We start from the raw sequence: 22,781 nt of genomic DNA, 5'->3' as shown, positions 1-22,781 counted from the left end.
CCCACTACAGAAAGCGCCTTGGTCTGCTGGTTATGGGTCCAAGGTCAGTTTCGCCAAAAGGTCAGTAGTTTGGCCAGAATTTGAAGTTTCAGATTCGGCCAGAAAATGGGAATCGCGATTTCCTTGAAGGTTTTGATCGATTTTTGGATAGATTTTACTCCTCCTTGCTCTGATACCAGTTTGTTGGAATCCTTGGAGTTCAATCAAACAATAATCATCAATTAATAAAGGATTTCAAGGCAAAATCAAAGAAAATAAGATGGAAAGATACAACCCGATCTCAGTCGAATCTGGACAGCAACTTCTCCTTGCTCTTATGGCTGATTTAGGCTCAGGAACAGCTCCATGTAATGCAAATCACCTTCCAAAGAGAGAGAGAGAGAAACCGGCAAAGAACCCACCAACTGGACCCCTTCAACCTTCAACCGAAACCCCGAGAGCAAAAATGAAGAGAGAGTCGACTTAAGAAGAGAAGAAACGACCTCTCTGCCAATAAACGTGGGAGGGAGCCTTTTGTGTCAACCATCAAGTCCATCAAGTCAAAAACATCTCCCCCAAGACAAGGCAACAAAAAATATCTCAAATAGATTAAATCCCGGCCGTCGATCCCATCCAATGGCCCATAATAAAACTGAACAAAATGGAGTTAAGAGAATCATATTCTCACACAATGGTCCACTAAGAAATGGTGGGGAAATTGATGGGAAATCTACCAATCTCTTCTTAGCGTATTTGAACCACATTATTTTTTAAGAATGTAGTTTGAAATAGTAGATTGATGAAAAATGTGTGGTTAAAAAATAAGAAAAAATTTTGAATTTACGTATAATATTATTTTATTGAAGAATATGCGGTTGAAATGACGTCAAATCAATGTTTAAAAATGTATTTTTTTTCAAATAATGCGGCTCAAACAAGGCCTTATAATTTGCTTAATGGGTAATTAGCACAAAACGTCCTTACCTTTTACTATTATTGTGCAAAATATCCCTACCTTTCATTTTTTGGTATTTTTATCCTTACATTTACATTTATTGCTGAAATCATCATTTTTCATTAAATTTCTTGTGTAAAATGACAAATATATCAACTATTTAAATAAAATAATAAAAAATAAAAGAATAGTTAAAGAATAAATTACTGTCATACTCCCAAACTTTTTTAAAAAGTGCAAATTAGTCCAGATAAATTATTAAAAGGGCAATAGCACAAAATGTCCCTACCTTTAATTATTATTATGAAAAAGTCCATACCTTTCATTTTTGCATTTTCACCCTTATTTCATATTTTATTACGAAAATTTTTATTTTCATCTATTTTCTCAATTAAAAGCTGTAAAATGACAAATATACACTCGTATTTAAATAAACAAAAATTAAAAAAATAATTACTTTATTTTTTAATTATTTATTTAGAAATTATTTTTTTTGAAAAATTTGTGAGTATAGTTGCAACTTGTTATTTATTTTTCTTTTCTTTCTTTTTGTTTATTTAAAGAGGCGGTGTATTTGTCATTTTATAGCTTTTAATTGGGAAAATAGATGAAAATAATAATTTTTGCAATGAAATATAAAAATAAAGATGAAAATATCAAAAAGAAAGGTATGGACGTTTTTTTTACAATAATGATGAAATGTTTGAATTTTTTTGCTAATTACCCTTTTAAAAATTTATTTGAACTCGTTTGTATTTTTTTAAAAGTTTGGGAGTATGATTGCAATTTATTCTTTAACTTTTCTTTTCTTTTTTATTGTTTTATTTAAATATGTTGTATATTTGTCATTTTACACGAGGAATTTTAATGAAAATGATGATTTTCGCAATAAAATGTGAATGTAAGGGTAAAAATGTTAAAAAATGAAAAATAAAGACGTTTTGCACAATAATATTGAAATGTAAAGACGTTTTGTGCTAATTACCTTTTGCTCAATATTGACATTTCATCATTTGGTATTTGGTCCTGAAAGTTGATTCTTGTGTTACATGGAACATGTCATCAATACCTCATCAATTCAGCTTATAAACCAGCTTTATTCAATTTTGCTCCTGTTGCTGCTGTTTTTTTTTTTTATTAAATATGTTTCTTTTATTTACCATAAATATTAAGATATGAAGTGATTTAAGTTGCATTTACACATATTAAAAGAAGAACCCCCCCGCACCCCCCGGGGCGAGAAGTTCCCTTGCATTTTGAATGAGTTCCAAACGTTTTATGCACGAATCTCCTTATGAATTTGGGTTTCAACTGCTGGCAATGGGTTTTAATTAATAAATTGGGCCAACTTTGAACTCCAATTTTAGTGGGACCCATACTTCAATTTTAACAGGATCAAGCATATTTACATTTTCCTTTGTATGAGATTATGTAATATATTTTATTTATTGAAAACCATTTCGAACTGAATGAAATATTTGATGCTTTTCGAATTCAGAAGATTGTCTGAACAATAACAAATGTTTCGAAATGGCTTGAAGGATGTTTAATTGGCCACGAACGAATCTATAAATAGCATCTCTGCTGCTAGAATAATTACACCATTTTCAATGCAAACTCTCTACTTTGAATCTCATTCTTTCTCTCGTTCTGATATTGTTCTCGAAATTAAAGCACTTTATTGAATTCATTGAAACTCCTATTTGTGTTGCTTTCGTAAGAAACGAAATCGTTCTGTCCTAAAAAAAGATTGCTACACATCTTTAGTCCTTTGAAGGCAATAAATTCATTTTAAGGAAACATCTTTAAGTCAATGAGCCCGAATTAACATTCAGATTCTCTTGATCATTTCGTTGTGTTGTTTAAATTACAATACGACGATTCTGTCAATATATTATTTTTAAATTGTTTGAAGGAGAACTTATACTCTAGAAACAATATCAACTAGGTTCGATTAGGAAGTGGATGAACCACTCAAGAGTTGACCATTTTTTTTGTTACCGATTTTTCTTAAAAGGGAAGAAATTTTGTTTTCAACTTTGACATTTATCATGCTATGTTTAGTTCTTGATATAATTTTGTCTTTATAGTTACAATAATAAAATTTAATTTAATGGTTATAATTTTATAGCATTTAAAATTTTCGACCTCGAGTTCAGTTTTATTCTATATTATTCTTCGTACTCAATTCTTCATAGCAATATAATTATTTATTGCGCTTAGCAGAAGGGAGACAAACTGCTGAGTACTGACTTTGTGTTTTGTGATAACAAAGAATTAAATGATTTACACACTTTTCTCGTGCCTGTTCAATCGAAACGGACCATTTCTACCATTGGTCCACATACAAGTTCCGAAGTGTCCTTTCATTATTTCGTCTAAATTTGTTTGAGCTTTAAGTTAAAATCAACAATTAATTTTAATTATATATTTTATTAAATCCAACGTTTCAACATTACAAATGGAAGCGACCACATGCATTCTAGTCCATAGACAAACAGTCGACTCAAAGCATCAAAACAAGGTTTTGATTCTTATGATCGCAAATCTTCTTGGCGGATCATCGTGGTCTATAGCATAATTTCTGATACCAAAGATTCTCAAAAGAGACAATAGCAACTTTTATTAAAATTTACTAAAAATTTATTTCTACTAATATAAACAGGGACTTAATTAAAGGGACAACTTACAAAAATACCCTTAAAATTGGAAGTCATTTAAAAAATCATATGAAAAGTTTTTTGGAAATAAAAAATACTGCATAAAATTAAAAATTGACATTGTGTCACTTTTAAAAATTTAGTATCACTTTTTAATTAAAAAGTTGTATAAAACGTCACTTCTATTCAAAAGTGATCTTTGTCACTAAAAAAAGTGATAGAAATTTCAAAAAATGATTGAAAAAAGTGACAAACATTAAAAAAAGGATGATAAAAATTTACAAAAAGTGATAGAAATTCAAAAAAAGGGTAAAAAAAATTAAACAGTGACGAATTGTAAAAAGTGACACAAATTAAAAAAAGTTACACGGATTAAAAAAAAAAAAAAAAAGTGACACGAAATAAAAATTAAAAAAGTGACAAATAGTCAAAAAGTGACAAAATTAAGAAAAAAATGACAAACTCAAAAAGATGATAAATACTCAAAAAGTGATAAAATATAAAAAAGTGACAAACACTCATTGAATAATTAAAAAAAGTGTTGAAATTTTTACAACATTGTCTTCAATGTAATTTATAGTATTTCATAAGAAGCAAATGAAACAAATTAATAGAACCTCAATCAAAATTTCAAGTTAACTACTTCCAATAATCAAAACCAAAACCATAGAACTTCGAATTACCAAAAGAAAAACCTCGATGAGTTCCCTATATAAGTTACAACAAATCATTGTCCAAAACATTCAGTCGTCACTTTCTTGAACCCATACATAAGGATCAAACACTTCCATGTAAAAAATCTATTGATTATATGCTAAAACGCAAATAAATTTCAATATTTATAGACCCTTGGTACATTTCATAACCAAGTCACATAAACAAATACACACATTAATATTGAACAGAAAAAGGCTTACCTAGGTTTATCTTCTTGAATCTGCTTCTACTTCCTGGACAGTAAACCAAAGGTGACAAAAAATGAGCTTTATCGTACTCTCTCTCTCTCTCTCTCTCTCTCTCTCTCTCTCTCTCGGCTGAAAACTTGCCCCAGGTGGCCAACTTTATCTACTTGCAATTTATTGATCCAATTTGGATAGCCTAGAGTCAATTTGGACAACTTCTTCCTTTGTGTGTTTGTAAAACATGTGTTTTGAGTATACCAAAATGTTGAGCGGTGATTAAGATGATGATTCGCCTAAAAAATATAGGAAAAGAAGATGAAGGACGATTGAGAGGAGGAGATTGGCGACGGTAGCGACAACCTCAAGTGGTGTGGAGGATCCATGTCGTTTTCCTCCTCTTTTCGTTTGAATGTCATGCTAGAGAGCTCAAAGCAGGGTGTTTGATTGATTGTGAATGGCTGATCCTTCGTCGGTATTAGATTGTGCTGGGGATGAGGCGGTGGGCAAATGATTTGGGCTTGGGGGTGGTTTGGGAGTTTAGAGCGTATTAAATGCTTGATTGAGTGTATTGATTAAGTAATAGGGTATTATTCAATTTTTCTTTATTTTGAGGGGGTAGTCAGCCTAATTTGCCCTAATTAAAGGACCTGCACAAGCACAACCACTTGGACTACCTAACCAACAAAATTTTTCCCATGATTTTTAGAAAAGAATATTCATTTTCTATGTTAAAAATAAAATTTCTTTACCAATTGATTTAAGGACTCATCTAGCACCAATTTATGGGTGGGCAATTTTGACACTTAACGTACCTTTTTCTTTTAAAAATTAAAAAAAATATATATATATTATCCTTTTCAATCTTTTGAAAAATACCTTCTTTTAATTAAAACCCAATATTTTAATTTAAGTAACTTTTAGAAATTTTTAAAGCATAACTCATTTTCATATAAAATTATTATCGCAACTTTTCATTAGAAAGTAACGCTTTACATGTTACACATTTGAGTAATATATGTGTTATTGTGCTTGTATATTAGTATTAAAAAAATTGGTTTTTGTTTTATTAAAAATGACATTTTAGGGCAATTGTGTTACATGTATGTATTATCGTATTGCTTAATTTATTTTTATTATTTGTAGATACATATTTATTTTAAGAATATTCTAAGTATAAATAATGGACACCATAATGTCGAGGTAGTGCCCCCCTATTGGAGGGCGCCTGTGGGCCCCGGCCTCCTCCAATGGGGAGGCACCACCTCGGGATTATGGACACCGTTATGGTGTCCATTATGAACCCCAAGAATGATCCTTTATTTTATAGTTTGTATTGCAACAGAGATAACAAAAATTCCCATGTGACTCGCCTCGAACAAGGTGGGTTCCGCGAGTAAGGACAGGATCTTGGCCTCGCCTGATCCAAATACAGGCTTATTGTGCAAGCCATTCTAACAACCATGTTCCATCCAAGAAAAAAAAATTTTAAAAACCAAGAAAAGAAAAATAATTTGAAATGAGACTATTATGGGAGATCCGCTTCTTGCCCTACTTTAGGAGGGGATTTGGCTAAGACGGGGGGTAAAATTTCCTACCAAGGTGGGGACGATATTGCCATCCGGGCCATCACCTTTTCTTTCCGTTACTATCACTAATTGCAACATATGTAGGAAAACAAGTGTAATAGTGTAAATCCATCCTTGACTTTAACACCACCTTGTCCATCACTATTTTCTACCATCGACCCCACATTTACCCATTGCCATTCCCTTCCATGGTCACCAATTAGGTCAGCCTTCTCCCATATTAAACATCTATTGCTTCTTTCCCCCAGCACGGTGTCAATCATTCATTGTTGACCACCACAATCATTGCCTTTGCACCATCCATTACCATCTCCAAACCATTTTTTCTCAAAAATTCCCTTTCACCATAGTACCACGCTTAAAATAAGCTCCAAAACTATAGCTCGACGCGACACAACCTACCACCAGATGCTTTCAATGTGCTACCAACACCGAACACGGGTAACACACAATAGCATAATGGGTTATCATACAAAACACGGGGTAACATTATATGGTACTAATCACTCTGCTGTTAAACTGTCCATTGCCACGCGTTTTCCACAACGCGAAATTATCGCAAGTGTACAATATCAAATTTTGTGATATAGTATGGAAGTTAAGAGTGTGAAATCCACATGGATTGTAATTTAATTCTCACCAAGTACTATAATTGTGTAATTTAATTCAGATGAATGGATATTTTAAACTAATGTAATTTAATCTGTTATGACAAAATTAATGAATGCAAATTATCAATATGAGAAGGCCCGAGGATTGATTTCACATTACTCTCAATTATGATTCAATGATTTTCAATTATTCTAGTGAATTTTTCCATATTTAAAAGCAAGAATCCTAACATATTCCTCTCCCTTCACTCGAGTGCTGGCTAGAAATTAATTCTAGATTTTAACTCCAATATCTCTATTCTGAATTGAAAATCAAGAATTTATAAAAGTCCCGATTCTTTTATAGAGTAAGCTTCACAGATTTTATACTTTCTCTGAAAATCCGTAAGACCTATGTTAAGTTAATTTTATGACCACGCCTAAATTCCCCTCTATGGAGTACTAGAATTGACTAGCTTCTATTCATCTAATTATTGATCAGGTAATTGAAAGCGTTAAAATCACGACACAATTAAATATATATGGGAAAATAAAAGAACAATAATTATAAAATCATCAAATCATAAAATAAAGTTCGGCTACATCAAACCTTAAATAAATTATTTAGTTCATGATATGGAACATGAAATTCATACAATTCATAATAAACAACATAAGGAAAATGATAGAAAAAACTAGTATTTTGGGTAGATCTCTAATCTTCTTCTTTGATATTGTTCTTGCCTCCATTCGGTGCCTTCAATTTTTGTCTCCTTCAAATTGTGTGATTGAATTATTCAATCTTGTCCCCTTCAATTGTTGGAGAAAATAGGTATTTTGAATGGTATTTATAATATCTTGAAATTCTTGGACAAATTAGGGTTGAATTAGGCTAAGAAAAGAGTCAAAAAAATATAAAAGAAATCCTTTTCCCGCATAGTCGGCACTTCGGCACCCACGATGGGCACTGCGACACCTCTCTTACTGCATATTTTCAGTAACATGGGCACAGCGTCTCCCAAGATGGGCGTCGCAGCGCCCAATTCAGCCAAAAAGACCGACTGTGCATTTTTTAGTGTTTTTAGCATAACTTTTTCTTTCGATATCCAATTGAGGTGATTCAAAACGCATTGGAAAGCTAGCTCAAAGGGATACAACTTTTCTTCAGACATTATTCTCCAACTTGATTTTTTGCTATGTCATATATGAGTCTCAAGGTGAGACTGAAAATCCGGAACATAACTCTTTCGGTTGGAAGTTGATATGTGATCATAATTTGGCTACATTTGATCCCTTTGATGTCTTTCTTCATCTAGTCTACTCCTACCACTCTCGGATCTTCATTACGAGGTTCGACAGAAATTTTGATTATTTACATTTTAGTTCCCAAACTTTGGATCACTTACAATTTGGCCCATTCTGCAATTTTTTCAAGGTTTGCTTATTTCTTTCAACTTCATCAACCTATAATGCAACATCAAAACACACATTAAAATTCTATAAAACACTTTCAAGGATAGCAAAATAATGAATTAAGTGGCATAAATATTATGAATGTAGAGTACCATCATCCATTCAATTTACTAGCGAAATATGAGTTAGTTGATGATGGAACATGCAATTTGGAACTCAACTACAATATTTGAAAAGTTTAATGATTAAACTGCAATTGAGGAAAAAAATACACGTTTATTTATGATAAGTGTATTTTATAAACTTATTTGGACCTAAAAATATTGACATTTAATAAGTCTTTTAAGCAATTATGACCTAATTTATTGTATATTTCGATTATTAAATAAAACTCAATAATTGAAAACGAAATTGAAAGAAAGAAACGAAAAAGGGCAAAAAATGACAAAATACAACGTTTGAGCAAAGAAGAGAAGGCGCAAATGGAGATACATCAAGAAACCATTGAAGATACTCAAGATTTCAAGACTCATCTTCATTTTCTCAATTTATCAAAAATTCGAGTTATGTCTTTTAATTTAAATGACTTCTTGTAATTTCCATATGTTAGACTAGTTTTATACATTGTTAGGACGAGATGAACCATTGTTATAATATTTTTAGCTTTTAATTAATTATTTTGATTTTAATTTGGTTTGATTTGTGGATATTATTATTTTTTGTATTGTTTGTTTCAATTGTTTGATTACCAATTGAATTATTAGTGGATTTTATTGTTATTGAGATAGACAATAAAGTTTAAGCACAACATAATAAATATTTTAAAGTTCGATAGATGATGGTGATATAACTCTATGTTTTATACGGTTTCAATGGGCGTTCTAGCACTTATTAGTGTATTTATCATGTTTACATCTTTTATCAAGAAACAGAAGCGGAATTGATTTAATCGCTATTGAGAGGGGCTGTTAATTAAATTATGAACATTGACTAATATGAATGATTTCAAATTATCACTTTAATTGTTGCACTAAAAATGGAATAATAAGGGGATTTGACATTTCAACAATGCATCTCACGTATTTGAAAAACACATTTACTTGCTTTCACTAGTTTAATTGATAATTTAAGGATTAGTATAAAAATCACAAAACTTGGTTACTATTCGATTAAAGTTGTATTTAATTTTAACTTGTTTGAACACATAGTCCTCGTTTGTTCGACACTCTATTCACTAATTTATTACTTGTTCATGATCTCATCCACTAGCGAAAATCAAAAGATCAATTTATTTGTGACTAGAAGTATAATTTTGAGGAAGACTTTTTAAGTTATTAGTAGAGGTTTATAAGCATTGTTGCAATTTTTGCAAGTTCTGGACCAATTTGCAATTCTCATAAATGAGGGACTAACATGCAATTTCAAAAGTATTATGTATTGAGGGTTTTTGAGTGGCTAGATGAACAACGTTACTACTAATTTAAGTTTAATATAATTCAAAAGTATAAAATATGCCATGTGGGATGGCTATATGTAGTATTATTCATTCATCAATTTATGACTTAGCTCTTGTTTGAGCCCCATTTTTTTGAAAAAATACATTTTTAAACAGTATTTTGACATCATTTCAATCACACATTTTTTAATAAAATAATATTACACAAAAATCTAAAACTTTTCCTTATTTTTTAACCACACATTTCACATCATTAAATTATTCAAAAATGCATTTTCTTGACAAAAATGGGGCTCAAACAAGGGCTTAAGAAATGATAATTAAATTGAATTACATAGTTTACTTACAAGTAAATAGGGGCTAAGAATTTCACTTACTAGTTATTACTAACAAAAACGCTTACATTGTACTCTATTGATTTGCATTGTTGAGAGAGAGATGTACACGTTCTTGGCAACTGTGGTCTGTGGACGGTGGCAGACGTATTCTGCTTAAGACTGGCCTCGTATTCTAAATTAAATTAAGAGTGTTATAATGCTAAAATTTTAATTTCTTAATTGTACAGAAAAAATGTCAATTCAGACCTTTCTCCTTTGCCCTTTATATATGGAGTAATGTTTGTCGTCCTAGTAATCTCAAGCTAAAAGTTCGACCTAGGGATATGAGTCACCGCCCAATTGAGAAAATTTGGTTGGTTGTTTGGTTTGTGAGTTCGATTACGACCGATCATAATGACACCTTGATCATAGACTTGTGTCCTAAGCCATCGTGTCATCATTCTAATTGGCAACTTCTTTATATTCACTGAATCTACCAATATGAGTTCCACATTATAGGAGAATCAGATTACAGAAAGCATTCTCCGATCCATAGGTTTCTTGGTTTGTTGTGGAGGTGGGGTGGATTTGGGATGGGTTAGGGAAGATGAAGACCAATTTTATTTTTTGATTTCTGATTTTAACGTAAAGTTACCATTCTACTCCTTTATAAATTGTTAAAATATGGTCAAAATCATTTTTTTGTTCAACTGACGAAATTTTGGATGAAAACCGTTCAAAAGAGTCTCAGATGCAACGTTTGGAAATGTTGGGTGTGATGACTGCAACAAGTCAAAACTTCGGGAAAATTTTGCTAGTATTTCAAAGGTTTGAAAATTCTATTGCAATTACTCCTAATATTAATGATGATTTGAGTACGAGTTTTTAACAAATTCCCAAGGAAGTAGACTAGAGGATTTTGGACCTACCTCGACAGCTACCATCTTTACGCACACCTCACCGAAGCACCAATAATGGAACAAGTATGCATGCATTTGTAGTCTGTCTATTAACAAAATTGATTGGAATTCTTTAGATGTTACAATATGTAGTGTTACGTGTAGAAATAATTACTGTTCATGAGGACTTCATGTCAGTCACTCATTGTATGCTTATGTGTTTATGAATATTCGCATTTCGACCACTAAGGCTTAATTGAAGCAAAATATGTCTCGGTCGGCTGAAGCATGATTTAGCACGAAAATATGTAGATTCCTAACAGCTGGCTAAAAATGCAATCAAAGACTTCGACCACCTAACCAAAAGGTTCGAAGGGCTTAGTTCTCGAATATGTGCAAAAATGTTAGTGTAAAATATGACAAATCAATGTAGAGTTCAGTACAATAAACTCACGAGTGCAAGCAATGAATTGCTTGACAAATGTCACAAAGTACGAATCTAAGAAAGGATTAAAAATCTAATATCTAAACTTCAACTCTCTAAAAAAATTGCCTTAAGTCAAGGCAAAATTAAAGGTCGGGATTTAGAATAAATTCTCTGAAAGGGGAGCACTTTCCTCCCAATTATCATAAAAATCTCACTACCTTTCTTCTTTCTACTAAATTTGGCTCAATGCTACCCATATTTCTACATGAACTTAACCGTTGATTTAACTATGTTTTAATTCTAAGGTACACAATGAAGATTATTTGTAACAGCATATTATTTGATGATCATAAACAAACGATAGGGTTGATATAGGGGGTGCTAGCACTTAGGTCTGGGCAAAAAAATTGAAAAATCGAACAAATTAATTAAATCGAACTGACTCGGGTCGATTTGGGTTGGTTCGACGTAAGTAATTGGTTTGATTTGGTTTTTTTTAAACAAAAACATGGTAAGTCGGTTTAATTATCGTTTAAAATCTCAAATCATTGGTTAACCGAATCGAACCAACCTAACACACTTATGTGTTTACTTTTTTTTTTAATTTAAGAAAAATAAAAATTAAAAGATAAACTCTAATCTCATAACTATATCTCGATTTCCTCCAATTTATGATATTGCCGATAAATAATAGCATGTGCAATTTTCTTTCACAAGCTTATTATGTTATACTTACCATTTTTTTTTCATATTCAAGTGGTTGGATTACATAATACATAAAGAAGCAATAAATTTTTTAAGTTTTCTACTGATCCAACTCTATTAATCCGATTTTATTTATTAATCAATAGTTCTTATAATATAAAATTATTTAGTTATTTTAGTTCTTGTAATTTAAGTGTGCCTAAAAATTTAATTTGGTTTTGTTCGGTTTAAGAGCTATAATGGATTGATTTGATTTGAAATTTGCCTAAACCAACTAATCTGGTTTTGATTTTGGGTTGGAGTCGAAAACAACCCAAATCAAACCGTACCCAAACCTACTGGCACCTCACTAATAATAACATATCGAAAGGGAAAATAAAAATGAAAATGATATGGTAATGACTTCCGTAGCTAGGCAACGTCTTAGGCCTCATTTGGGAGCGATTTCGAGAATTGATTTTTTGACCGTTAGAAAAAAAAAGGCGGTCACCTGTGAGAAAAGAAGTCAAAATTTATGGTTGAAATAGTGAAATAACAGTAAAAAAATTAATTTTTTGGGGGTGAAAAATAATTCCCAGACGGCCCTTAATTTATATGTTCACTCCATCTCCACTCAATAAAATGAGACACTTGTAGCAACGGTGAGGTTGTGGCGTCATTACCATTTTTGCATAGTTAGAAATTTTTGAGAGGCAAGATTAGAAAAATTATCATTTATTAACTGATTTAATTAATTATTTATTTTGTAATATTGTTTTGTATTTTTTAAATACCATTTTAATTAAAATACATAAAAATAAAAGTATAAATATTTTATTTAATTAAATGGGGTTAAATGGCCAATAGTAAGTCTAGAGATGGTCCAATCCTAAATTTTCGAATATTTAGTAAATGAAACCGTCAAGTCCAAATTTATTATGGAACTATCCGAATTTTGTTCAATTCAGTTCAACTGTATTTTGTTACATACAATAATTAAATATTTTTAATATTTGCAATAACGTTGCACAATTCAATTAATGATATGTTCAATTTTAGCGATTACAAAATAACGTAGTCAAATATTATGTGTATTTTGCGCTTCTCTTTGTTGAGTTATTCATAAATTTGATTGTTAAAATCACATAAAAATAAAGTAGCGAGCTCATAGCAATGGAGTGAGGTGTAGCCGAGCTTCCAATTTTATTTTTTTCAGAACTATAAAAATGGCACCACGATAGAAAAATAGATTTTGGTAAAATTTAGGTCAATTTAATTAATTGGGCTCTTAAAATTAGAAATAATTTAAATCATATTTTGGGTTTAAACTAAATTGATTAGTTAACAAATTTAATTAAAAAATAATTTGACTTATTTAAAATAAATAAATTAAGAAAAAAGGAAGATTCGACTCTTTGTCTAGAACCAATAACCGAGAACCAATTCTATCGATGCTCGATTTAAATATTTGTTTGGATATTTAACTTGAAAAGAACCGTTCGATTCGATTCAATTCGATTATGGAGTTTTGTTCGGCCTTAGCCAATAAGAGAGCGGGCAAGTGGGGATGAGAAAAACAAACATGCCCTAAGCCCTTATCCGATTAATATCCGCACATTTTTTCTGAAATATCTCTTCACTCGTCGCTCCTTGAATCTCTTCAAAACCCTATTTCGAGAAGAGAAAAGACAGAGCAAAACCTTATCCTCGTTCAGCACAACCACAACCACAACCACAACAATGGCTGCCTCTGCCTCGTCTCTTCAGCTTATCCCTCAAACCCTCTCTCTGTACCGTCACTCATCCACGGCTTATTCTTTCCCAAACTTTACTCCCTCTTCTCTTAAACCTCTTCCAAAACTTACCATATCGATTTCCTCTAGAAATTGTAATGGTGAGACCACTTCTAAATTTACGAGAAAAGTTGCTGTATCTTCTGCGTTGGACGAGTTGGAAGAAGAAGCGGGAGAAGAGAATGAGGGCTTTGATTTTTCTAGCCCAGAGGACCCCAGCTTTTCGCCTGACCTTAAGCTTTTCGTGGGAAACTTGCCTTTCAATGTTGACAGTGCTGCTCTTGCAGGCTTGTTTGAACAAGCCGGAAATGTTGAGATGGTTGAGGTAATTTTACATCTCTTCTTATGTTCTTTTAATATACACCCAGCTTTTATGATGGTAAAGTATTCTGTAAGGGAAAATGGTTCCTTTTTTGGGTTTTTGTCTTTGTTTTTTTATTATTCTATTTGAAAATACAATGTTACCTTGAATTTTTGGTAATTGCAAATAGATTAGGGATGGGGTTTCATGAAGTGAGGATTTTGTTCACGTTAAGCTTATTGATTTTCTGACTTTACACCTGTGTAGAATTTTCAGTTACTTTGTATATTAAATGGGATAGATGTATGCTTATCAAGGCCCTGTGGTTGTGTATCGATTGGGTTATGTACATACTATGCATGTAAATGTTCTTATATTTGAACAAGGCTACTTATTTTACCTGTTCATCTAGGTTGCTTGTTTTCCTTTTGTGATGATGGATTGTTAGCTAAGTAGTGAAATTTTCAGGTTATCTATGACAAGCTTACAGGGAGAAGTAGAGGGTTTGGTTTCGTTACAATGTCAACCGCAGAGGAAGCTGCAAGTGCTGCTCAACAATTCAATGGATATGTAAGTTTCCAGCATTTATGGTACTTAAGGGTACAGAAATGCATAGGCTTCTATAGATTGTATACATGTGAAGTTGTATCTCTATTTTAAATTTTTTAATTGTGATAATAATACCCGTTATGCTACTTTTGCATCAAGTCTTGAGCTTGTTTATTCAAACTGAGCGTAAAATTCAAGAATTGCTTTGTTTATCAGGAATTTGAGGGCAGACAACTGAGAGTGAATAATGGACCACCACCTCCTAAGAGGGAAAATTCTTCATTCGGAGGACCCAGGGGAGGATCAGGAACAAGTTCCGATAGTGGCAACAGAGTTTATGTGGGGAACCTTGCATGGGGAGTTGACAATCTTGCTCTTGAAACCTTGTTCAGTGAGCAAGGAAAGGTTATGGAGGCCAAGGTGGTTTATGACAGAGAGAGTGGTAGATCAAGGGGTTTTGGGTTCGTGACTTACAGTTCTGCTGATGAGGTCTACAATGCTGTTGAATCGTTGAATGGCATGGTACATTTATTCTTGAGGCGATATTACTTGCACCTTTATTTACATATGTAAGCATGCATAAATTTGTCATTCTGAAATGTATGTTTATACACGTTTTAAAATAATAGTTACTAAACCCTGTTAAGCCTGATGTTTAAATTGTAAACCCACCGAACCAGACATTATACTGTTGTGGTTTAGCAAGGAATTGTGGGTCACTATGACATGGATGGTTGAGAGTACTACAAGGTCGTATCTTGCCTGAAAATGGAAGAAGCCTTGGAACTGAAGAGGCCAGGGTTATGGATTAACAATAAATATTGAAAACATGCCTGTAGACATGCATATGCTGGGAGACACCTCAATTTTGCAACTAAAAAGAAATTAATTTAAATGTAATAACAATATCTACTTATCAAGTATCTTTATACCTTGGGCAGCAATGTTATATTATTGTGTTTAAGAAATATGTGTTATATACCTTATAGGTACCATGTTGTTGATTCTAATTTTTTATCAAAAAACGACCCTGAAATTTCATTTTGCAGGACCTTGATGGAAGGTCAATTCGAGTTAGCCCTGCTGAGGCTCGTCCAAGGCGTCAGTTTTAATTGCTGAAATTTTCATGAATGGATAAAAGCTCAGGGTATGTAATTAACTTGTTTGAAATTGTTTATTCCATGTTCACCTATTGATCTTGGTACTATCAGCCAGCTTAAATGCTCTCAAGCTTACTATTTGAATCTGCAAGGCCTAACTATATCTCAGTTTTTTCTTTCCTATATATTTCTGTTATCAGAGGTATATGCGTGACGTGTGAACCTGGAACTGAAGCCAATTTTGATTGGAAGAACTTTATACATGGACTCAAGTTGCAACTTTGGATCCGACACACGTCTATACTAACCAGACAGATAGTGTATTGAGATCACAATGCATGTTCTGAATGTCCTCTGGGAAATATACCAATTTGTAATCCTGGCTGTTACTTTTGGCGGAGTACGCTATCTTTTGACCATTTGGCTTTCAGCTGTATGTCATATGAAAAATTTTATGATAATAAAATGATTATGCAGGTTTTTGTTTTAATTCTGTTGACAAAATCTTGAGTACCATGTGGAAGTTAATGTGCCGAGCTTAATAGTTTATTCAGCTTTATTTATTCTCACAACACATCGAACCTTAACATTGCTCGATTTCCTGTTGAGTGATTTTCTCCGAGCACTGGCTATAACTAGAGATAAATTGCGTGGCACAGGTTTGACAGAATCCGGGCTGAGCCCAGCCGAGTCCCGGCTGATACCAATTTTACTGCTATATTTTAATTTTTTGATGAGTAGACAAACGCAGGGTCGGTCAAAAATGAAGACATAAGCTTATAGTGAATTGGGAATAACTGACGCAAGATTTGAATCGAATACGAGTCTACAAGCTTTTGGTGATGACAATGCATCAATTCTGGTATGCAAATTTGACGTAATGAAGGCTGAAAACGTAATTAGTCAATAAAATTATACACATTCAAATTACTTTTCTACGTTGACTCGAGATTCCTGGGACAGGATCCTATTTTCTGTCTTTACTTTTTTCTTATTACTTGTTTGATAGAGATTTCGGTAATTGATTTTTTGATTATCAGTAATAAAGTGAGTTTTATCTGTGAGAGAAAAGTTTAAAAATGACGGTTAAAATGGTGAAATAAAGGTCAAAAAAATTGATTTTAACTGGCTTAAAATTTATATCAAACAAGCACTTAGTATAATCTTACCAAAAATAAATAAATAAATAAATATTCAGATATTCCAGTCCCATTGTCAATATTATGCTGTAACATTTGCACAGATAATACAAGAAGACAAAACAAGAACTGTGTTCCAGTCAAGATAAGGAGGGATTTGTGCTCAAACAACAAACAGAAAAGAGCACAAACTGCCCACTTTTGATTTATGCCATCTTTTGTAGTTCTTGTAATATTACCATGCAAATTAAATATGTCAAAAGCCCTTCGATTCTCAGACGCTGCAAACTATAATCACATTTTGAAAAATTTGAATTGCATCCAAGAATGCAACAGCTGGTCACATAAGATCAGCGAGGTTTATTTTTTAGTCCTGCTTTATTCTCTACATTATAGTTCATTTCTAAGTGTTATGAGTAAACAAAATGAATATATGTGGCCCCTCTGTAACAAATTTATTGTTATATGAGAAGGTTGACATATTCCATTAATGTTCAAAGAGATGACGACTCAGTCTTTTGATGAGTTTTGATTTCTTTCACTTCCCTGAGAATATTTAGATGATATGAACTCGTTTTGGTGTAATAGGATTCTGAATTCTACTGATGCATGGGATCCATTGCAGCAATATTGCTAACTTGCTTATGTCAATGTTTTGCAGGATAACTCAACATTTATAGCGTCAGCAGTCGATAATGGGCTCCTTGAGCTTTGCCTGTTCCAAATCTGTAAGGTTGTCCAATTATCCATGTCTTGTTTTTGCATCAGTTGCTAAATTTAGCCTTTTTTTTTTCGTGATGCTATCTGATCCTCTCTACAAAACGTTGCTGAAAGTAATAAATGGATAATATAAGTGAAGTGGTTGGCATGGTAGGACAACAAGAACAAGTTGCACATGTTATTTGAAAGTTTAATTTGTGTCCTTCCCTCTTCAAGTCCACAATTAACCAAGTATGTATTGGTTGTCAGATTCCAAGATGACCTAGAAACCGAAGAATCTGCAGCATCAAGAAATGGAAATTTCATGATCTTCACCACTACGAAAAGGGGGAAAGAAATGCTCAAGTCAATCCCAAAGAATACCGAGATTTGTTCAAGAAACAAGCCATTTCAGAATAAAAAACTTTCAAGGGTATTCTCCGAAGACTACGAGATAGTGCAGAAGAAGATATTAGATCCACGAGGACCTTTTCTAAGCCAATGGAATAAATGTTTTCTAATCTCATGTCTCATTTCCCTTTTTGTCGACCCCCTATTTTTTTACTTGCCGAGTGTTAAGGAGGACATGTGCCTGCAAGTAAGCATTCCCCTAGAGATAGATCTCACCATCATTCGTTCAGTAGTTGATGCTCTTTATATGATTCAGATTTTTGTACGGTTTAGAACAGCTTTTGTTGCGCCTTCTTCTCGTGTAATTGGGAGGGGAGAACTGGTTATTGATTCTTCAAAGATTGCTTCAAGATATCTTCGTAAAGACTTTTGGCTCGACATATTGGCAGCTCTACCCCTTCCACAGGTACTATAAGCACCATCCTTGTTAAACAGCCCTTTCTGAGTCTCCAGAAAATGGTGATATTTGAATAAATTTGCCCATGCACCTGCAATTATCTTCTCGTGATATTCTGCTTTGTGCATTATCAATTTATCAAATATTTGCACATATCAACAATAATTTATTTTTAATAGCTGATGACAATGTCAATTCTCAGGTGTTGATTTGGGCTGCAATCCCATCTTTGAGGGGTTCAAATGCGATTACTGGAAAACAGGCCCTGCGCCTTATCGTCCTTTTTCAGTTCCTCTTGAGACTGTATCTTATTTTCCCCCTTTCATCTAATATCATCAGCACTGTGGGGGTTATTGTGGAAGCTGCATGGGCTGGTGCAGCTTATAATCTTATGCTCTTTATGCTGGCAAGCCATGTAAGTTTGCTTGCTTAAAATTCTTCATTTGTAAAAATAAGAAGCTGGGATTCATTTTTCTACATGCTGAATAATTTTTAGTTGATAACTTTCGACAATTTTCTAACGGGATATAGTAACTGTATGGCTGGAAATATATTTCTTAGCAAATTGCTTGTCTGAAGCTTATTATTGAATCTTATAACGAATTGTTATAGAGGATGAAGTCAGTTGCTGATACTCTATTGTTAGTATGATTGTGTGGAGCCTAATTATATTGCTCCTCTCAATTGTGGACCTCAAGGATATATTGGGTATTCATATTTGTATCACGCTGCCCTAATATCCTGCATAAAAAGGACTTTTAGGCGGGTATTTTTTTATTTTATTTAGGCCCCGTTTGGGAGTGATTTTTCACCCCAAAAATTGATTTTTTAACCGTTATTTTAATATTCCGATCGTAAATTTTGACTTCTTCTCTCACAAATGGCCCCCACTTTTCTCCTAACAGTCAAAAAATCAATTCTCAAAATCACTTTCAAACGGGACCTTATTATTATTATTATTATTATTATTATTATTTTGTGTCAAAGAAGTGGGTGAAAACCCTGCATTTTTTTTTCTCCGTTACGGTGAAAACGTATACGGCAAGTGGACGCAGCCCTCGCATTAACTCTCAACCACTATTAGTCCTCTGTTCTTATTAATATTGCTTTTTAAACTAGGAAATCGAGTTCAATCTGTAACATCTGTCTGTGTTGCATTGTTTAATTAACTTTCTTCTGGGTAAAAATCCTCGGGTGATCAAGTTTTTCTCTGTTCTTTGAAGCTCATTGGTTCGTGCTGGTATCTGCTAGCAATCGAGCGTCAAGAGGAGTGCTGGAAAATGGTTTGTGATCTTCAGAAACCAAAATGCCAATATTATTATTTTGACTGTCGAACAAGTGTTGATTCTAATCGGATAGCGTGGTTTATAACAAGCAATATCTCCAAACTGTGTGATCCTAAGAGCGATTTCTACAACTTCGGAATTTATGGTGATGCATTGACCTATGGAGTTACAATGTCAAGCTTCCTTAATAAGTACACCTATTGTCTCTGGTGGGGATTGAGAAATCTGAGGTAAGTTGCAAAGTCCATGACATCTATGATATCCTGTGTTTTAATCTTAAGAGCATAAAACTTTTGAGCGACACTTTTTGCTCAAGATCTTTCAAAAAAATTGCAATGCAGGATAATAATCACATCAGCACACGCCACAAAAATGATAAATTTAAATTACACTTGGTATATTTATGTTAAAATGAACTTCTGCTTTGTAATTTTGCAAATTAACTCATTTTGTTTCAAAATTGATTTTTGCAGCTCCATTGGACAGAATCTCATGACGAGCACCTATGTTGGAGAAATAGATTTCGCCATTGTCATTGCCATTCTGGGCTTGGTGCTTTTTGCATTGCTCATAGGGAATATGCAAGTAAGCCTTGGCGCTTTTGTCTTTCGCCTTTTATTTTTTGTTAGATTTAAGGAGCAGTATTGAAAACATGATTTAAATAAATAACTCATCCCCTTTCAACCGGCGTAAGCTTTTAGATAAGATAATTCAACATACTATTAGAATAGGCAAAAGTTCTAGGATCAAATTTTGTATGAGTAAACGAATCATGCTTCCAAGCAGGGGCATGTGATGTTAACAACTTGAACGTTTAGACGAGATGGTTTAACATATGGTGTTGAAAGCTTTTGTACTTGTTTCCATTGAACAGACCTACCTCCAATCTACTACTTCACGACTTGAAGAGTGGAGAGTTCGAAGAACTGATACAGAACAATGGATGCATCACCGGCAGCTTCCTCACGACTTGAAGGAGAGAGTACGCAAGTTTGAACTGTACACATGGGTTACAACAAGAGGAGTCGATGAGGAAGCTATTCTCAAAGGACTTCCTCTTGACCTCCGAAGAGATATCAAGCACCATCTTTGTCTTGATCTAGTTCGAAGAGTGAGTCCCACTTTCTTCCTTTTGCATCAGAGTTTTTTCGCAAGAAAATTATTTTGTGATATGTTATTATGTGCGTACAATATGTAAAATAGGTTCCCCTTTTTGATGAGATGGATGAATGCACGCTAGACGCAATCTGTGAACGTTTGAAGCCTGTTTTGTGCACTCCTGGAACTCGCCTAGTGAGGGAAGGAGACCCTGTGATTGAAATGCTCTTTATATTACGAGGGCACCTAGATTCTTATACAACTGATGGAGGTCGAACCGGATTTTTTAATTCTTGTAGACTCGGGTCTGGGGACTTTTGTGGCGAAGAACTTCTGACGTGGGCTCTTTACCCGCGCCCGAGTATCCTCCTCCCTTCATCTACACGCACGGTGACAGCGATTACTGAGGTTGAAGCCTTTGCACTTGTTTCAGAAGATGTGAAGTTCGTTGCATCACAATTCCATAAGCTGCACAGCAAGCAACTGAAGCATAAATTCAGGTTCCATTCCCACCAATGGAGGACTTGGGCAGCATGCTTTATCCAAGCAGCTTGGTTTCGATACAAAAGAAAGAGAGAGGCGGCTGCGTTGAAGGCTCGGGAGTGTGCTGTAGCGCGTGAATTAGCGACTGGACGAAGCACGTCGCTGCCCCCGAGGGCGTCGGATTTTGCAATGTGTGCTGTAAGATTAGCAAATAGTAATAGAAGAGCCAGCAGCCTGAGGAATAGTTCACAACTGGACCTACTCTGGAAGTTACAAAAGCCAGTGGAACCTGATTTTCCAGTTGATGATGATAGGTAAAAGTTAGCAGTTTGGAAATATCAGATTTAATGTAAACAAAATTGTAATGTAAGGAAAGGATTATGTTAGTTAACTAAGGGCCTATTTGATAGAACTTCTGTTTCTTGTAGAAGAGTTTAACTAATAAGTTCTCTTATATCAACTTATTTTAAAAACTCTTCTAGCATGACAAATTAGTTTCAGAATATTATTCAAATATATTCAAAAGAAACTTTTTACTTCTCAAATGACCTACAAAATTGGTCCTAAAAATCACACACAACTTTCCTAAACAATCTCTTCTAAATCCTGAGAAAATGATAAAATGTGCGTATGAACAAGATTCGTTTTGGGTTTCATTTTCTTTTGCTAAAAAGTTATTTTTCCGAAAAAATGATCCTCTAAACGCTAATGCTTAGCTTATGTTTAAAGAACTGCGACATGACATATTTTGTAAAGTGAAATTTTAGGTAAAGGAAGCAAGTGTTGAGCTAAAGTTTATGTTGAGCCTTAGTTTGATCTCAAGGCCCATGTACTATAACTCCTCATGGGTTGCATCAGTTTGGAGCCCACTCTTTTTGGATTGTAACTGAAAAAATCTGATTCAAAATAATAGAAATACAAGTTTTGCATATCTTCGCTTAAAAAGGATCCACTTCTTTTTTGAGAAGTTTGAAAGTCTTCCACCACTCCACATTCTAATTTTCTTTTAGACAGTCTTTATACAGACCATGTGCATAGCCCATATAGTGCTCAAATGGTTCCTATTGAGTAATAGAGTCCTGTCTTAATCAGTGCTTGCTTGGTAGTATTTTTAAATGCTTATAAATAGTAAATTTTACAGAATTTGGGAATAATAAATTGTGGATTCTACAAAATGTGCAAACAAAAAGTATATTTGACCAGTTTAAATTATAATTTAACTTTTGCTAAACATGCTTTAAGAAGAACTAATGTAATACATCTTTCTAAAATGTTAACTGATTTGAAAATACAAATTTTAAAATTCGATCACTCTTTTGTGTAACAAGCGCATGATGTTCAATAGAACATCCATGAATTTTATCGTCAACTTGATGAATTAATTTCAAGACATAAGACTTTTCTATTAGAACGAGTTGTTCACTTTAATAGTTACTCTATTCTTTCTCAACCCACATAATGACTACAAAATAGTTGCATGTGCATTTTTTCCATTTAAATTAAGACATCTATCATGGATAGTGACTATCACATGATATTGTACCTTTCATTTTTAGCTAAAATTCCAAAGTTGGTTACAGTAGAAAATCAAAATAAGTGAGGCAAATCACATTATGTAACAAAATTACATGCACTAAACAGGAAATAATGCACATGT

The 22,781-nt window shown here is 33.3% G+C and overlaps 2 protein-coding genes across 4 annotated transcripts; both read left to right on the top strand.

Annotated features, from left to right (window-relative positions):
• Window positions 1-13,501: 13,501 nt before the first annotated feature.
• On the top strand, window positions 13,502-16,101 carry LOC111381596 (29 kDa ribonucleoprotein A, chloroplastic-like). Of its 3 annotated transcripts, none has more exons than XM_023005392.1 (5): window positions 13,502-13,986; window positions 14,431-14,532; window positions 14,728-15,080; window positions 15,561-15,658; window positions 15,781-16,101. In XM_023005392.1, the coding sequence occupies exons 1-4, from the start codon at window positions 13,609-13,611 to the stop codon at window positions 15,628-15,630; spliced, it is 903 nt and encodes a 300-aa protein (XP_022861160.1). In that variant the 5' UTR covers window positions 13,502-13,608; the 3' UTR covers window positions 15,631-15,658; window positions 15,781-16,101. The 3 variants fall into 3 exon arrangements, with proteins under 3 accessions (XP_022861160.1, XP_022861161.1, XP_022861162.1); XM_023005393.1 differs by having other exon boundaries at window positions 13,505-13,986; window positions 14,728-15,033; window positions 15,812-16,101; XM_023005394.1 differs by having other exon boundaries at window positions 13,505-13,986; window positions 14,728-15,033.
• Window positions 16,102-16,245: 144 nt separating this feature from the next.
• LOC111381595 (protein CNGC15b-like) lies at window positions 16,246-21,588 on the top strand. Its single transcript, XM_023005391.1, has 8 exons — window positions 16,246-16,473; window positions 17,412-17,483; window positions 17,720-18,266; window positions 18,460-18,672; window positions 19,481-19,773; window positions 20,017-20,128; window positions 20,418-20,654; window positions 20,747-21,588. Exons 2-8 carry the CDS (start codon window positions 17,446-17,448, stop codon window positions 21,440-21,442), a joined length of 2,136 nt encoding a protein of 711 aa, XP_022861159.1. The 5' UTR covers window positions 16,246-16,473; window positions 17,412-17,445; the 3' UTR covers window positions 21,443-21,588.
• The last annotated feature ends 1,193 nt before the right edge of the window (window positions 21,589-22,781 follow it).

This window comes from Olea europaea, unplaced genomic scaffold (genome assembly GCF_002742605.1).
Source record: "Olea europaea var. sylvestris unplaced genomic scaffold, O_europaea_v1 scaffold2335, whole genome shotgun sequence".
NCBI classification, from domain to species: domain Eukaryota; kingdom Viridiplantae; phylum Streptophyta; class Magnoliopsida; order Lamiales; family Oleaceae; genus Olea; species Olea europaea.
The sequence above is the reverse complement of the archived record's forward strand: the minus strand, read 5'-3'. Positions and strand labels throughout refer to the sequence as shown.

What these genes read in the sequence shown, in the direction of transcription:
- LOC111381595 (XM_023005391.1), top strand. Translation starts at nt 17,446, where the DNA reads ATGGGCTCCTTGAGCTTTGCCTGTTCCAAATCTGTAAG. An exon ending in CAGCTCTACCCCTTCCACAG is followed by an intron (nt 18,267 to 18,459) that starts GTACTATAAGCA and finishes GTCAATTCTCAG; the next exon opens with GTGTTGATTTGGGCTGCAAT. An exon ending in GTCTTGATCTAGTTCGAAGA is followed by an intron (nt 20,655 to 20,746) that starts GTGAGTCCCACT and finishes TATGTAAAATAG; the next exon opens with GTTCCCCTTTTTGATGAGAT.
- LOC111381596 (XM_023005392.1), top strand. Translation starts at nt 13,609, where the DNA reads ATGGCTGCCTCTGCCTCGTCTCTTCAGCTTATCCCTCAAACCCTCTCT. An exon ending in CTCAACAATTCAATGGATAT is followed by an intron (nt 14,533 to 14,727) that starts GTAAGTTTCCAG and finishes TTTGTTTATCAG; the next exon opens with GAATTTGAGGGCAGACAACT. An exon ending in TTGCACCTTTATTTACATAT is followed by an intron (nt 15,081 to 15,560) that starts GTAAGCATGCAT and finishes TTCATTTTGCAG; the next exon opens with GACCTTGATGGAAGGTCAAT.